General features: G+C 37.8%; 1 protein-coding gene across 4 annotated transcripts in view; it reads right to left on the bottom strand.

Moving 5' to 3' along the window:
- Nalcn (sodium leak channel, non selective) overlaps positions 1–17,910 on the bottom strand; it is a 291,122-nt gene that overhangs the window by 205,452 nt on the left and 67,760 nt on the right. For all 4 annotated transcript variants that reach the window (XM_005374037.2, XM_013515982.1, XM_005374039.2 and 1 more), the window contains exons 7-8: positions 1,524–1,666; positions 1,295–1,399 (exon numbers count right to left, since the gene is read on the bottom strand). In XM_005374037.2, coding sequence (XP_005374094.1) covers positions 1,295–1,399; positions 1,524–1,666 — 248 coding nt within the window. The remainder of the gene's footprint in view (positions 1–1,294; positions 1,400–1,523; positions 1,667–17,910) is intronic.

Here is a 17,910-nt window from a genome sequence, read left to right as displayed (position 1 = left end):
CCTAATAAACATTACGTGATTTTAAAGACATTTTGGGCCACCTCTCAGAACCACTGAGTTGGGGCTGAGTGCTACGTGTTTTGTTTAGGTCTCCATTTCTCTAGCATGCCATATGACATTTAGGCGTCTGTCCTCTCAGAATGTACTTGGAGTTGTACTATTTCTCATAATTTTCTGAAAGGTAGGAGGGGGAGATAAGAACTAGACTTCATTGATTCCTTGAAGGCCTTCCCATAAGACATCCCTGACATAACTTAGATAGCACTTTAAAAAAACTTTCATAAAACTTTGAGTAATTGTCACAATTGAATAATATCAACACCATTTCATCTGTAATGAACTGGCCAGACAATCCAGACTTCTAGAGCATCATAACCATGCTACAGGATAGTAAGGTTTTTCCTAAATACTCATATGTTTAATAGAATCTGAACACATAATTATTGAAAGTTCAGTTTGAAAGCTTTCAAAACAAAATTGGTATTTTGACCCTTTCACCGATACCTTTGTCCGGTAGATGAGTATAATTCTTACAAACATATTAAATTTGTTTTAGAATTTAATGTTAAAATAATATTTATAAAGCGTTATAATCATCTTTTTTAAAATTTTATTTTCTCTATTTCATAAAGATTCATGGTAGAAAATAATACTGTATATAAACCATCCTTCCTTCTCTTTACCACTACAAAATCAAACACACAAAAAAACTCAAAAATGAAAACAAAGACATGGATCTAAATTACCCTGTTATGTAATTAACTGCTCTTCTGCCTTCTGAATACAAAGTGATTGCTCAAAAATCACAGGCATGAATTGTGAGTAGAGCGATTTCCTCCATAGTTTATTGCACAATGTCTGGTTTGTTCTAAATGAAATATATATTCTGTTCCAAAAATTCTAATCCTATACATATGGGTCATTATCTAGGCTTGCAATACATGAATAAATGTCCATAGAAATGGAAATTCCACAGTTGGTATATTTGATCTGCAAGCCCGCTGAAGACTTATGATGTCAGAATAAAAACAAAGGTCCATCGTAAATGTGACTGGCAATCTTACTTTTGCATCAAAACCACCCACAGAGTTGTAGCCTTCACGCCATGCGGAGCATGTCAGATTTGGTTTTCCTGGGCCTGGGCCCCTGCCCCTGGTTTTCAAGCGGCTCCCTCACTATGTCTGATTGGCAGAGCCCGTTTGATCAAGGTTTCCTTGGGCTTAGATGGCAGTGAGGCTGCATTTGTCCCTGCCTGGCTAGTGGTGGCGATGCCTCGGTCTTGGTGACACTGTACCTGCGTGGTAGCTGTGGAAGTTGTGCTGCTTCTTGACCCCCACATTTGTTGGAATTGTACTCTGATTTCCGCAAACGTCTCAATGATGACTGCAATAAAGACGTTCTGAAAGGAAATTAGAAACCACTTTTAGTTGAGAATGAGGAAGCAGAAGACATTCAAAAAGAAACATAACATCTGCAGAACTAGCACAAGAAGTAGACTTTAGTATTATGATTTTTGCCAGTACCTTAACAAGCCAGGCCAGGAAGAAAATGAGAGTGATGAAATAGAAGTAAGAACGCCAGCAAGGAAAGCTATCGATTGCTCTGTACATGAGGAAAACCCAGCCTTCCTGGGAGGAAGCCTCGTAGACAGTGAATATGCTGGTGCCTGTCAAGACATAAGAGAGCAGACTGAGTTAGGCTTGACTTTTGAAATAAGAAAATGTTTTTCAGAGAAGTTATATTTATCCATGCGCATTTCCTCATGTCAGACACTCTTCTAAGGGGATTAAAATCACACATGACATCTCATTGTCCTTATTCTCAAGATTTTGATAAAATCTTTTCTGACTTCAAGGCAGGGTGATTACAATATCTCCAGTAATCCAATAAACTTGTTGCATCTTTTGCTGTTAAATCATCCATTAATGTGGAAGAGGAAATGAACATTCAAGTCAAGTATAGGTATAATAAAAAAGAAAATGTACCATTTAAGCTTGCCACTTGGGCCTGAACCCGCTCAATATATTGAAAAGAAACTACCACAGTTGTAAACAAAATGAAATAAGTGTACGAATGGGTTGCCCTTCAAGTCACTTTCTCATCTGGAGACTGAAGTACCTCAGGCTCTATACATTACTATAGGAGCTTGTCTTTGGATTCCACTCCGTTCACTGAACATCAAAATGTATGGTAGTAAACATACTGGTTTACTACCACTGGTTAAGAGAACCTAACATGCTATACAGAGAAAGGACATGTTTCATTCTCACAACACTACTTATGGTGAAACTAAAGCACATGAAGATTAAAATAACCCTTGCAAGCATTCGTAGTAGTAACCTAGGGAAGTGGAATTAGCCCTGCCATTCTGGAATAGGGTCCAGATGCCATTTTTCTGTGGTGATATCCAGCTCTCTGATTTCCTTTGAGTACAAACCTACTAGTGCCGTGAGGTTTACATGACTTAATCTCTGCCAAACCTCGCCACATAGGAGTTCTTAAGGTAGTTCAGTAGCCATTATAATAACAATTATTATTATTATTTTCATAAAATTAGAAACTTCTTTTTCCATAAAACTTCATGAGCAAACATATAAACAAAATATACTGTTAACTTCAAGTTGTTTGTAGAATAAAAATGATATATATTTTATTTACAAATTATAAATACATGACCTTCACTCATGTATAGCTCTATTTATTTTCTTTAGAAGCCACTTTGAAGATACCAAAGTATAGTACAACAACTCTTGATAATCTCCTACCTCTTTTGTCTGTAACTCACTATTATTTGTCTATTTGTTTTCCTGAGAAACTATTTTGTAGATAATAATATGTAAAATGATAATCATTGATAATTTCCTACCATTTTGTCTGTAATTTGCTAAGTCCCCCCTATTATTATGTTATCCTTCTTTTATTCTTTAAAATAAATAAAAAAAAATACATGACCTTATTAAATTCTAATGCCATAAATGTTATACAAAATAAATCAATGCCCATCCCTATACATTCTAATAACATGGAAATGCACAATGTGAATGCACATATGACCACACTTCCAAGCTAAGAGACAGGGTGCTCTAGGCAGGTGGATTCCAGTGTTGCTGCACCGGTGCATGCAGGTCGGCATCACACAAATCCAAAGCATGCACGACTGCAGGGGAGGTGGCTGCAGGCGGTGACAAACGCAGAGATTTGAAAGAAAAGGTGAGAGAAAGGAGGAAAAGATGGCACTCTTTAGTGAATGCCTATTATATTCTAATGTGTACTGATTTACTTTATAGAGAATATAATTTCCTGTAGTACTGGCTTTATATTTTGTTTTTAAAGTGTATTTGTACTTTTAATTGAGACAGTAATAGTACATATTTGTGTGACACTTCGATACCTGTGTTCAGTGAGTAATGATCAGAGCAGACCCCAGGCATCTCTACCACTTCAGTCAGTTATCATTTTTTGTTGTGAGCATTCAAAATCCTATTGGCTACTTTGAAATATAGAATTATTTGTTTACAACTATAGCTACCCTCGTGAGCTATAGAATACTGAGAGTTTGCTCCTCTCCAATTGCACCCCTCTCGCTCCCACTCTCCTTCCTCCACTTCCCATGACAACATCCTTTCCAAGCTATTCTGTTCTATAGAGCTATAGTACCAACATTTTAGCTTCTACATATGAGTGAGAGCTTGAGGTGTATAGGGCCTGTCCATGTAAAAAGTCCTATTTTTTTACACTGGTAAGTCCTCGTCATAATAACTATTACGTTTATAAAGTATGTTTTAAGATCATATTAGTGCATGTTTGCAGTATATAATTAATACATTTATTTTGTGGAATTGGGACATGTACAGAATACATCTCAATTCTTTTTGTCCCATTCCCCTCGGATCCCTTTAAAAATTTTTTTTGCCATGATCAAATTCCTTTCTTTATTTTACGTGCTTATCAAGTTAATCACCGTAAGTACAGATTAACAGATGGACTACTGGGCCAAAAAAAAAAAAAAAAAACAAAAAACAAACAAAAAACAGAAGACACATTGAAGGTTCTTTTACTGACTTCGTGGCTCAGGAACCCGCTGTGCCACTGGAGAGAGATGTGGGCACGAGAGCACAATCATCATGACAATTTACAGACAAGGAAAGGAAGGTCATCGGTTAATGAGAGTGCCCCAAGTGGGAAGCGATAGAACCAGCAAATTGACCCCGTGTATCAGTTTACACAACTTATTTATTTTTCTTTTTTACCATGCTTTTCACATTTTCTCTAGCATTTTTGGTTAAAAGAACCTAAAATGCTATATAGAGAAAAGGCATGTTTGTCCATGAGACCAGGAGTTTGATGAAGCTAATTCTTTCTAAGAGGTGATGGTTAGGTTTATGGTATGGCAAGGAACTCATGCAAGATGGCTTCAGATAAGGGTCCAGGGAAGAAAAGCTCATACAAACCATGAGAGATCAACTGAAAACAGCAGTGAATGTTTCCTTTAACGCTTCAGATATACCGAAAATGGGCCACATTTTGCTTTTGTGGACAGAATATGAAGGGCAATTTTAACATAAAACAAATAATTTATGTCCCTTATTTTCTTCTAGCTATTGAATGAAACCAAAAGTGGCACAGAAATCCATTAGGAGGCACGGTTAAGGTTTAATAGCTTTACCAATTTGAGCACTTTAAGGTAACGTATGGGACTGTAAATGTAAGATTAAATCTGAGGGAAACGCTGAAAATTATTTTCCTTCCTCCTGCTCGATCTTTATTACATCTACCGAGAAGGTGTTATTTGGAATTAAGGAAAAAATAGCACATACAATATGTAATCTTGAAGCTTTCTCTCCATTTTTCCTAATTCAACAGAGGGAAGAAGAGAAAGAAGTAGGAACCCACAGTGCAGTTCAAAAAGCCGGGTTTGCTGCTAGACAGAGATGAGAAAATTGTAACACCATAGCCAGAACACACGCAGGAAATGCTGACCATTGAAGAAATGCTGCCTGTCCATGTGAACCGTACCAGGAAAAAAGGCTTTGAAGATGTCAGTACCAGATACAAAGGCCGAAGCAGTTGGCCTTCCCCATCACAGTCCGTCCCCATTACTTTTCTGTCACCAGCTTCACAAAACATAGGAAAAGAAAATCATTTCTAAAAACATTTTCCCAAGTCTGACCAATATTTATATGGACAGAAATCAAAAATGTACGATCCTCTCATTTTCTGAGGTACATGATAGCCCTGAAAAAGAAACCTTCTGCTTGGTAATGTTGCATGTAAATCAGTGTCCAAGAGGGCTCATCTCCTCTGTCCTTAGGCCACATAAAGTGACAGGGCCAGCCTTCCAGATAGCCCTAATTCACTTGTCCCACATCACTGGATTCTATCAGCTCACTAGTGTGAGTATTCCAGAGTTAAGACGTTATCCTTTGGTTCTGCACCAGGCTCTGAGAAACCCTCAAGATCAATAAATTAAACAAGGATCAAATGGTTATACAGTCTGAAGACATGCAAAGGCATTTTTCAAATACTTGTTTTAAAACAACAAGCCTTCCTCCATCTGAATATTGCACAGATAATTTGGAAGCAAAAGAAACTATCTTAGAGTTCATTGCCTCTATTTTACCAATTTCTCAAAGTCACTTAAAAGGCATGCACACAAATATACAAACTTAGCACAACTCCTGTATTGTTATCCAATGTGGGAAATGTCCTGAAAACATATTGATACATAGAAATTTTTTTCTAGAGAGTATTTTTGGTCAATATCAATGGAATTCATAATAGAATTCTTAACAGAAGTAGAGGACTTCTTTTAGGACCATAGATTCATCTCTTCTTTCAATGTTTAGACTAGAATTTCTAGCTAAAAGACCACATTCTGTTAAATGAATAATAACTGTACAATCACACCTGGGGATATAATTCATTTGCTTATTAGAGAACAACAAGACCTGTTTCAAAAATACTCTGGCAGCTCCTGGAATAGCACTACTTTTCCCAGACCCCAAACTCTCCAGATGCAAATTAAAATCATGTAAGAACAAAATCACAATGATGACACATTCTATATTGAAATTCTGTTTTGCTTTGGTGAACTCTCAGGTTCTCTTACTCTCTGCTATAATATTTTTTGCACAGGGGGCTGGGGATTTAGCTCAGTGGCACAGTGCCTGCCTGGCAAGCGTGAGGTTGTGAGTTCAATTCCTGGTACCAGAAAAAAAAAAATCAATATTTTTTGCATAGATCCCAGCCACTTAGTTCAAAAATATTTCACCTAATGGTCAGGAGTGAGAGTCATTTTCTCTGTTTTTCTCCCTCCAAATTGCCCTGGAATACTTCAACATTTACTTCACAGAAAGTAATAGAATCCTCAAGCTAGACGTGTGATAATAGTAAATTTTACCCAATTGTAGTTATCATAAAGTAAATCTATTTGTCAGGAGACAGTTTTTTAAAAAGTGAGAGATTCTTAAGGCAGACATCTGGATTCAGCCTAATAAACCTTTGTTACTAAAGCTTAATGTATCCTTTTCCTTGAAATGAGACAGTCACTGACCAACACTTACAAGAACACCCCACACTTTCAGAGGTTCACTAAACAATACAACAATTAAATTGCTTGCATCATATCACCTTTCAGATTCTTCTAATGAATAATTTATGCTAATGAGTAAAACTTCATGAACAATGCTTTCTATCTCTTGAAATTAGGTTCCACTGTACTGAAATATATTTTCAAAATGATTAACTCATGTATTTTCCTGATGACTAACCTTATGATAGACTGTGATCTACCCTTATAATTGCAATCATCTTTAATACAACTTGTCCACATATATAGCTAATGATCTACACACCCTCAGCTTGAGAACAGCTACAAGGCTAATGGAGTAAGAAATAAGATAAAGTAAGACAACATCTCTATTGCTATTCTAGAACGTGGAACAAACACAAATGGGCTTATTTCACTTTAAACACTTTCAAATATATGTAAAGCTTATGTTTCTGAGCTATGCTTTAGGTTAGACTTCTATTTGTTTTTTATAGTTTAGCATTTTGCCTTACTAGTGAAATTATTAAATCTTAATCATTAGATCTCCCTGTCTCCAGCACTGCAATTTTGCAATATATCAATGATCACATAGAGAAGGGATATATAATCCCACCAGCAATGTAGGAGGCCACAGCCTCACCCATATTTGTTACTAATTTCTTGATGATTGGCATTCTTTCTGGAGTAAGATGAAATCTCAGTGTTGTTTTCATTTGAAGTTCTCTAATATCCAGCAAAGTTGAATATCTTTTTATGTACTTATTGGCCACTGAGATCTTTTGCAAATGGGAAGAGGATCAAGAGATGGGGGTTATAGAAAATTAAGATGTGTCATGTATGTGTGCCAACTACCTACAATGACTGTAATTCTTAAGTGTCACAAACATGAACTAAAAAAAAAAAGGATGAAAATGCTGGAAGTGGATCTAGAGACACAGAAAGGGAAGAGGAAGGGTAAGGGAAGAGCAATAAAAAGAATCAAGATATGTTAAATGCATATCCTACTCCTTAAGATGAATGGAAACATTTTATACCGCAAACATTTACTAATAAAAAATGAAAAGGAAAAGCATATATACCTATATATGCTTACACATTTTCTAAATTAAAATTTTTGTAAGTAACAAATATTTTTACTTGACATATACTTATGAAAACTTGGAAATTTTCTAGTCTTATAAATCGAAAATGCTTTTTAAACAGGAGAGGTGAACTCCATAACCACATTGCTCAAAAATGGAAAGGAAATATTCACAAGGCTGGAGGCTGACCTTGGCAAAGAGGCGGAGGGATTAAAGCAGGACCATTCCAAGGACTCTGAGTCCACATGCCAAGCAAAGCACTCTCTGTCTGCAGCTGCTGGGCAATTTCCAGGTTGACCAAGAGTTGAGGTAGCAAAGATGTCCTGCCAGATACCTCTCTGTCTTTGAAATGCCTGTTTGCCTTTTCAGGAGTACTGATTTAGATCTTGGAAATTTATTTTCTATTAGTTGTCTTAAATACCCTACACTTAGCCACAGTTAGCTGTCAGCTGCTTCCTTAAACGCGCAAATTAAGTGTCTTCTACTCCTCATCAATAGGATGTGAAAGCAGCCAGGTCACCGTTCCAACCGCACCTTTGCATGGAGGTACTAGGACAATGATATACTCATTCAACAGCACTAAAGCATGAAATGAATGTTAATTAACAGGTTTTAAGCTTTCTCAAAAAGCAAGCAAAATATTTTATGCTATGGATATGGTTTCTTGTATTTTAGCTCTGTCACCTACTTTTGAAAGATTTATTCAGAATTATAGTCAGGGTAAATCAAGCCAAAGGACTAAAATACTGTATAATTTTAAGGGAGTTTTAATAGTTATGACATAAGAATTTCAAAAGTCCAAAAATTAGAACCAAGTATTTGGAAAAATTACTAAAACATTTTTCTTCCCATCTGGGGACACAGACAGTTCATAGTTTTGCATTATCATGCACAAGCAAAGAAAACTCTTGCCACAAGAGGATGAGTTTGTTGATTGACTGAACGATACCAGGAATTGAATCTAGGATCAGTCTACCAGGGAGCTGTATCCGCAGTCCTTTTATTTTTAATTTAAGTGGCACAGATCAGGCTCTAATGTGTGATCCTCCTGCCACAGCCTCCAAAGTAACTGGGATTATAGGTGTGCACCACCACTCAGCTATTGTTTATTTTTAACAGCGAAACTCACTGAGTTAGTAAATAAGTACAGGATAAAATACCAACCAAGCCTGGAAATAAATAGTTGAAATTTTTTCATTAGAATATTAAAATTAGAGTCAGATCTACGTGGAAAGGAAGGGAAGGTATTTGAGTGATATTCGCCAGAAGTAACTTTCAGTAAATATAGGCAATATAAATAACATGTGGGTTTAACTTAAAAAATTCTTATTTGTGTTATGATAAATATCAAATTTCCACCACACACAGTGAAAGACTGAATTGTATCAATTTAAAAATTACCTTAATACAAAATTAAAAGCAAAGATATACTCAAATATCATTAATGCTAATACTACTTAAATACTAGGACTAAATATGGAATATTAACTGCTATAAATTGAAAACCATACATGGGGAAATTTGTTTTCTCATGTGCTTTTGCATGTATAGGCATACAAAAATGTAATTTTTCATGTATTTTCTACCCATTATTTTCCTGTAACTTCTAAAACCTAGACATATACTTCAAAATAAGATTTTTCACATCGTTTAAAATGCATATTACTTTTCTGGTGTTGGAGATGAAATCCACAGCCTTGCACTTGCTAGACAAGTGTCTCTCATTGAGTTATATCCGTATCCCTTTTTTAAAACAAATTTTTATATTGAGATGGAGACTCACTAAGTAACTAAGTTGTCCAGCTTGGGCTTAAACTTGAGTTTCTCAGGCCTCAGCCTGCCAGAGTTCTGGGACTATAGGCGTGCACCACGAGGCCTGCACATGCACCTTATAAAGGAGCAGTATAACACTGTTATGTGTCTCTTTCATTCGTGTGTACCCACAGCTATAGTTATACATTATTGCTATCGTTATTGTGAACAAATAATTGTCTGTTAAGAATATGAAAATCCAATTTTTAATTTACCATCATTTATTCATTTTCCAGTACTCTTTTTTACATATAAAATTTTTTTATCTACATACTTTCCTTTCTCCAGAGAGTGTTTATAATTTCGTACAATTTTGTCTTTTTATTTGTATGAGATAATTCATTTGTTTTTTCACTTTTGAGAGGTAATCTCTCTGGATACAAATGTGCAGGTGATTTTTTACTCGTTCAATACTTTAAATATTTCTTTTACCCTATCTTTGTTTACATGGGTTCCGAATACAAACCTATCATAATTCTTTCCCTCATTCTTCACAGGTATTTTTTTTCTCCTTTGGCTTCTTTTAAGATTTTTCTCTTTGATTTTGCGTAGTGTGAACATATGTTGAAGTGTGGTTCTTTTACTGCTTATCCTGCTTGGTGGAATAATTAGTGCTCAAATTAAGGGGGAACGCCCAGCTGAACTGATTTAGCGTGGCTCTGGGCATGGAGGATCCACCTGAGGATTGCTAACAATGCCATAAAATGAGAACAGGAGGGGAAGGTTGCATGCTGCTGATTTCCCAGGAGAAGCTTTGTTGCAGCTGGTTTTCTTGATTTGAGCTCGGCTGTTTCTGTCCTTGGAGAAACGTTGTCCTCACTGTTGCTGCGGATGACTGTTCTCTTTGGGGAGCTCTGGTCCTCACCTTTGTCATTAGCATGGCTTCCAGGTTCCAGTACGTATCCCTCATCCTTCTGGCACCGATGCTGCACCCTGCAGGAGCAGACTTTCCAGCTTCCACCACTAGCCCTCGGGCCTTTTCAAGGTAGACCCTTGATAAGGACTTGGGAGAGATGTTGCCCTGGGCTGTAGGCCTCCAGCTGGACTCATGAGGAACACTGTCATGGGATCCAGGCCTTTGGCTGGATTCTTCAGGTCTCTAGCATGCTGAGAGATCTCTCTCACTTGTCTGCATTTGATTTTTGGGGTACATATTACAAAATAATCCTATAAATTTATATGTACTGTATTAAATCTATTTCCTCATAAATTCTGTCTATAATAGTGTTCTTTGAGCTGGGGATATAGCTCAGCAGCACCAACACCTGCCTGGCAAATTCAAGGTCCTGGATTTGATAGCCGGTATAAAAAAGTAAACAAATAAATAAACAAATAGTGTTCTTTGGGCCCCTGGAATCTGTTTTTGTGCCCTCTGTTAATTTTGGCCAATCTGTTGCCATTATTACTTTAACTGTTTTTTTAGATGCTTTCTCTTTTTCCCTCCTTCTCCTAGCTCCATTACACAAATATTAGATGTTGTACAATCGTTCTACATGTTTTTGGCATTTTGTTTTTAGTTTTTTTTTTTTTCTCTTTGCACTTAAGTCTGTGCAATTTCCACTGACACAGAACCAGGCTCAGTGATTCTTTCCTCAGACACATTGAGCATCTAATCTACTGATGAAGCCAATGAGGGCATTCTTTATTTCTGTTCTTGTGTTTTCTATTTTTAGTATTTCCTTTTCTTTCATAGAGTTTCTCACTCTCTCCCTACACCACCCATGCATTCTTCAGTGATGTCCACTTTCCCCACCAGAATCTTTAGCATATCAGTCAATTACTTTAACCTTGAAAATAATTCCAAAGTATTGGATAAGCATAAACTCTCTGTTACATCTAAGCCTGGTTCTGATGCCTGCTTTGTCACTTCGATGTCTTTTCCATTATTTGATTTGCCTGTGATTGTGACTTGTACATTTGTATTCAGAGCCAGATACGATTTATTGGTTAACAGGTAAGCAGGCCTTCAGTGAGTCTTTATATTTGTTTCATTGGGAGTTGGTTGTGTTTACTGTGCTGGATCTGTGGGATCAGAGGCTTCTGTTTCCTTCAGCCTCCTTATTTCTGTCTTCCCTCTTATCAGTTTCCCTATAGTGCCTTCTAAAACCAACAGAAACCAATATGAGGAATGAATGAATCAAAGAGTTGACTCTTTGAAAGGATGAGAAGAGGACTTAGGGATGGAAGGAAGAGGGGAGTGAAAAGGCGAAGTAAGGAGGATCAAGATGTGATACGTTTATGTGTCAATACATGATGAATGGATTTACTATGTATCACAAACATATACTAATAATGATTTGAGAAATAGTAGAATCTGCATACTCAAGGTCTCTCAGATTATGCTGGAGCCCTGTGTATGTGATGGAAGTTACTGGGGAGGACAGGCCTTCTATTATCCTAGATTAAATCTCATTTTTTTCAGTTAGCTTGAATCCCTGATCTGGGACCTCCAGACAAAGTTCTTAGCCCTCCCCGCTGTGCCTATGAGATCTAGAAAGCCTAGTAGGGGCTTCATGCATCTGACCACCTTCTTCAGATATGGCCCTTGGGTAGTGGATTCCTTAAAGGCATCACTTTTGTAGGAGCAGGGAGCTCTGGTTTTGTTTCAGAATGTTTACTTTTCCTCTCCTCCTGTAGCAAAAAACTCCTGTGGGAGTTCTTCTCTGAACTTCACTATCAGAACCTGGAAGTAAAACTCATGAAAGCAGAAGAAACCCCTAAGATTGAGGGAGTTTTCAAACTTCCAGCCCACATTCTGCCACCAGGAATTACTCAACAGCAGTTTGTATTTCTGGATTTACCGGCTTCTGTTTCTCCTGAGCTGTCATTCTTTGCATTTGTCTGTCTCAAAATTTTAAGAGAGTGGTTTGCCCTGTGACCTGATTCTCTATTGGCTCTAAGAAGCAGAGTTATTGACTGCTAAGAGTGTTTACTATTTTTCTTGTTGTGAGCATAGAGGGGATAACTTCTAAGTTCTTCACAAGTCAAAAGAGAATCCAGAAGCCAAAATAACTTCGTTTTTAGTTTTTGATACAGATCAGAAATAGTACAGTTAAGTGAACACATTTGATTAAAGTGAGTTTTAACTTAGTGAATGTAAAGGCACACTTCTCTGCACACACACACACACACACACACACACAGTTTGTCTGCTTGCTCACAATGAGGCTTACATGTTCATAGCTGCATAGGGCTGAAAATGCCAGGTTAGCACAGAGTAAAGTTGCACGGGGATGGGGCTGAGTCTCCTGGCTGACCTCAAGCCATGGTGTTAGAATCTTTAGCATGCCATTTGTCTCTTCTCCCCACTAAATTCTTTTTCTCCTGATATCTCAGTATTGGCCCATTTTTCTGCATGATTTTTAAGAAGCGATAAGGCAATAGTAGAGTTTAAAATGAGGATGGGGGACAGTAGAAGAGGAATGAAGGAGGGAGACAAATCCAGTCAGCCATTCATGGAATATGCTTCAAGTAGCCATTATATAATACCACAACAGACTTCATCAAAGCCAGAGAGCTTTGGGCAGCTGTGATCCGACCTGTTTGTGCCTGGAATGCAGTGTCTTCCTGTGCGCTCATTAAGCACATTGGCAAGACGGCTGCACAAAGCTGGAGATCATTTGGCCAGCAAGCCTACCTTTCCCTCAACTTTCCCGGCTAATGGCATCAAGAGAGCAATCAGACATTTGCACTGTAGCCGATGGAGTGACATTAGCTTTCTATCCCTGATCAGGATTATAGAAAAATCACTCTTAGGAACGTTAGCGGAAGTCCAACACAGAGAAATATGTCCAATATATGAAGTGATTACTTTACGTTTTAGTAATCTTTTATTTAATTTCTGATTCAGCTGGTGTAACTAACATCATAGTTTGTCATCAAGCAATGTAGGAGATTCATAAATTTTCATAATGTGTGTACCTTTTGTACAAATTACTTTTAAATTCATTGTCTGAGATTTAGTAACCACCATTTAAAGATATAATCAGTGCTTAAAAATACAAGGAAATACCTAAGCGATTTTCACTGAACAAATTATTATTGTTTTCTGATATAGTCCAGAACTATACTACTGACAAAGAGTTTTATGAATAGCCATAAAAATTCAGTTAGTAAGATTAGCAACGAGCAAGCAAGTTAGATGTTGTCTCTTTTTGAGGCACAGGAGATGGATTTGAAAATTTATTCACATTTTTACTTGGTCTGTCTTGTCACCCTCTGCCTTCTTGTCAAAGTAGATACTTATATACTACAAATAAGTACCTAAGATGACAGTTCTATTTTATAATCCTCTTAAACTAGATTACCTTGCTATTGTCTCTATGGACACAGGTCAAATTGCAACAAATTATATTGAAGTTTAAAAGGGTACACGAACATTTTACGATCTATATTAACACTAGTGATGAGGCTCTTTCATGCAGCCCATTTAATTGTTTTAGTTTTTTAATCCCTATATTTGATCTAGAATTTCATGACTACCTCCTCTGTTAAAAAGGGATAGTAATGGTTTATGATTTATACCTAGACTGTTCCCCAAAAGCTCATGTGTTCAGAGGTTGGGCATTTGGAAGGTGACTGGATCATAGGCACAATACTCGTCCTGGATGAATCCACTGAAGAATCTGTAGTTAAATGTGCTGTCAGTAGGTTGGGTGTTGTCGGAAGAGGTGGGTCACTGGCACCAGGGCCTGGAAAGGTAAATCTCCCTCCTTGCCTCTTCCCTTTGTTCTCTGCTTTCTTGCCACCATGACAGGGGCAATTTTCCTCCTCCGGAACCTTTCAACATGCCTTCCTGCCATGGAGCCAGCTGACTATGGACTGAACCCTAAGGCCTGTGAGCCAAAGTGAACTCCCCCTCCTTTAAACTGTGGGTTTGGGGTACCATGTCCAGCAACAGGAAGGTGACAGAGACAGCAGTGAAAGCAGGTCTTTCAAGCTTTACTCTTCCTAACAAATTCAAGTCCAATAACACCTCTTCTTTTATTTTCCCCCAAAGCTTTCATTTTAGGAATTCTCTGATCCTCTACAATGTAGGACATACATTGCATATCATATTTTATTTCATTAAAATGTAGTATTTTAAAAGCTTGTCCATATCTTAAAGTTTATTTCTTTCTCTCCCTTTATAGATTGAAAGTCCACATGATGAGCCAGTTTTTTTCTCTGCTTGCCATCATACTCCGTGTATGTGGTATATAAACTAAAGAATGTTGATCTTGAAGTTAAATACACAACTGAAATTAAACAGCAGAAAATAGGTCAGGGAGGGGGGTAATACTCAAAAGCATATATAAATATACACAGGGAACAGTATATTAGAGAATGAGGTGAATAGGAAATATAGAGGTCAACAAACTGAAAGCTGGCCAGTCTGCTCATCTGTCATCTTGGAGGGGCTCCAACAGGGGACTGTCGCATTAATTGCTATGAAGAGATGGTGCTCAAGGCCAACTGGTGACCAGTACCTGCTGACAGAGTTCCTGATGCCTATGGCAGCAGACCTGCTTTGCTGCTGCCTGGGTGTGGACCACAGCTCTCACTGCCAGACTTGGTCACTCCTGCCACGCCCTGACTCCATCCTCTTGAAATCTCATTGGTAGTTAAATATGTCCCTCCTCTCCAGACGTGGGGTTTACTTTGTCTTTGCAGACTCTTTTGCTATCTCACATGATATTCTTTCTAACTGGTCCTCAGCAAGGTGGACAGATCCATGGTTAGACTCTGTGCTGGGAAATTCCTCCAGGGCCAGCATGCAGGTACTTCCAAATTGGTTCCAGCCTTTGCCCTTCCATTGTCCTTCTCCTGGGAGCTCCAGTATGCCAGCTTTCATGGCTTCAGTATCTACAGGCAATTCATAGGTGGTGGGAAACCATCAAACATCATCTCAGCATCTCATACACTGCACTGCTGTACTAAAGTGGCTGAGACTTTTAACACATTCATGCAGACCAGGATTTAGTTCATTTCATTCTCACGGCCACTTTAGTATGATTAACCCCATTTTAGAGACAAACAAACTAAATTTGAGGCATGTTAAGTTTTTTGCCAAGATCACCTGGTTAGGTAAATGGCACTCTGGATTGGACTCCATCCTGCAACTCATGCCATAGCCTCCTGTTCCTGTCAATTTCCTGTCAATTTTCCTGTGTAATGCTATTCTTAAGAACCTGGGCTTCTTTCTGCAGTTTCTGAAATGAAGCGCGGAGCTGTGAAGAAGAGCAGTCAGATCCTGGAAGAGCCAAGTGTAGGGCAGGTGTAGCTACCAGTAAGAGCTCACTAGAAAAACAGATTTAATATAAGTTATATCTGAAGGGTTTACGCTGGAAGCCAGAAGACAGTGTCCAAGGTGAAGGCATAGACTGGAGCTTCTCCAAAGAAACAGAAGCAAGTCTTTCTACTTCTTTTTCTTTTTATTCCATTCAGACTACAAGCCTATTGGTTGGCGCCACTTACACCTGGATTGGATCTTCCATTTTTGGTAAACCCATTCAATCACACCCACAACTATGCTAAGTCAATCAGTTGGGTATCTGTTACCAAGTTGACACAACAGTTAACTATCACAGTGGGGCTTGGAGTTCCTGCTCTTGATAAACATTAGCCACAGCTAAAAGATGGTAGCAGTTTGTTTTGGGTCATTACTACCAAGAGGGCCTGGGGTAGCATCAGGGTGCACATGTGCTTGCCTGACAGAAGTGTTCTGTCCACTTTTCCATGCATTTCTGAGCCTCCTGGAACTCTCCCTGGCTAGGTTTTGAGGAATTTGAAGAAACTCTTGTCTAGTACACTTTGTGAAAGCAAAATCCTGCTTTTAAAGTCACGCAGACTAAAGTGCAAGAGAGGAAAGGGAGGAGAGGAGAAAATTCCTCTCTGCACTTTGGATTAGCAATAGTTCTTTTCTGTTTCTGCTGGGGGAGTAGAGGGAATGTTTATCTGCTTTCTTTCCCTGCCTCTATGTTCCTTGGATTACTGTGTAACACAAGGGGGATTCAGATGGTTTTAGATATTCTCAGAATTTTCACAAAAACTCCAGATTTAAAACTTAAAACACAGCAAGATTTTAGTTACTCTCACTAATCTATTAGGTAAATACAAACAACAAAAAGTTTTAAAAATGACTCCAGTTAAATTTTTGAACAGACCTTTTGGTCATTCAGTAGTCCTAACTGAAATTCTAATAATTGTGTTTCTTGATGCCAGTTTGACCATTTGAGAAGTAAAATATTCAACAGCAAAATTATTTTATGAAAAATAAATGTGTTTTGATTTTCAATATAGTGGTTATTTTTTGGACTATCTTTTTAACTTACTAGTCCTATGGCTAGTTGTCCTACTAGACTGTTTCTTCTTATCTACCTGCTCAGTGGAATTTCCTCCAAGTAGGTGTGGCCATGTGACAAAGATATTCCTGATGTGGCAATTCTCAAAGCCCGTTCCCTGTGCTTATTTTTCTCTTTGTTCCTCCCACCTAGAAAAAGAGAAGCCAAGATCACCCTGGGAGTGGTCTATGGCTCTGGTTTGAGATTTTCTGGGGCAGAGTTCACACATCTGCTGACCTTCCAGGGTGGTGATGTCAGAAGGAAACCCGCTTTCTGTCTTCCATGAGCCATTGTATTTTAAGATGTCTTGTCCAAGCTTATTTTACCCCAGCTCTTTGCGTAGACTCATATTCAAAGTAGTTTCTGATCCATTGACACAGTTCTCAGAAATTTCTGTTGTTCACAGTGATGTTAGTTTGGAAAAATGTGCTAAGTAAAAGTTAACATATATAGATTTTTAAGATTTCATACAGATTTGATAGTTCAGGGAAACAAAACAAGGTACGGCTCAAAATGACTTTCTGTTAAACCGCTCATTATTTTTCTCACTAAAGCTATTCCATCAACTTTGCCTGGAGTTGCTGGCAAGCCAAACCACAGGAATTCACACTCGCCACAAATTCCTGGTCCAAAGAATGAATTCTCTCTATAGGTCTAAGATAATAAAGTAAAATTTACTGTTTAATGTCACATAAAGACTTGCTTAAGATTCCTTGAAATGCTGAACAGAGATTCTTTAAACGTAGGATTGTTACTTTTAAATATAGAGTTTTGGTTTCATGACTAATGGCATGATTCAGCCACATGAATGATAAATTATTTCTCAAGAATAAAAATTATACTTTAGTCTATCTCATTGTAAGGCTTTAAAGAGCCTGCTAGAGAAGTGTTATTTTTTACTGAAAAATGTTAAAATATAGGGAAAGTCCTAAAAATAATACACATACACACAATCAAGCAATACCAGTCAAACCACCCACAGCAGATTACACACTTGGAAAGTCTAGCAAGCTGGCACTTTGTTATTCAAGGGAAGGAAATATAAAAAATAGTACTAATAGGGACTATTTTGGAAAACCATTGTGAGCACTTTGAATTCACAGTCCAGGATCATCATAGTTGGGCAAGGTGGATAGTGGTAAAG

Source organism: Chinchilla lanigera, unplaced genomic scaffold, assembly GCF_000276665.1.
Source record: "Chinchilla lanigera isolate Chin_1 unplaced genomic scaffold, ChiLan1.0 scaffold00003, whole genome shotgun sequence".
NCBI lineage: Eukaryota > Metazoa > Chordata > Mammalia > Rodentia > Chinchillidae > Chinchilla > Chinchilla lanigera.
The sequence above is the reverse complement of the archived record's forward strand: the minus strand, read 5'-3'. Positions and strand labels throughout refer to the sequence as shown.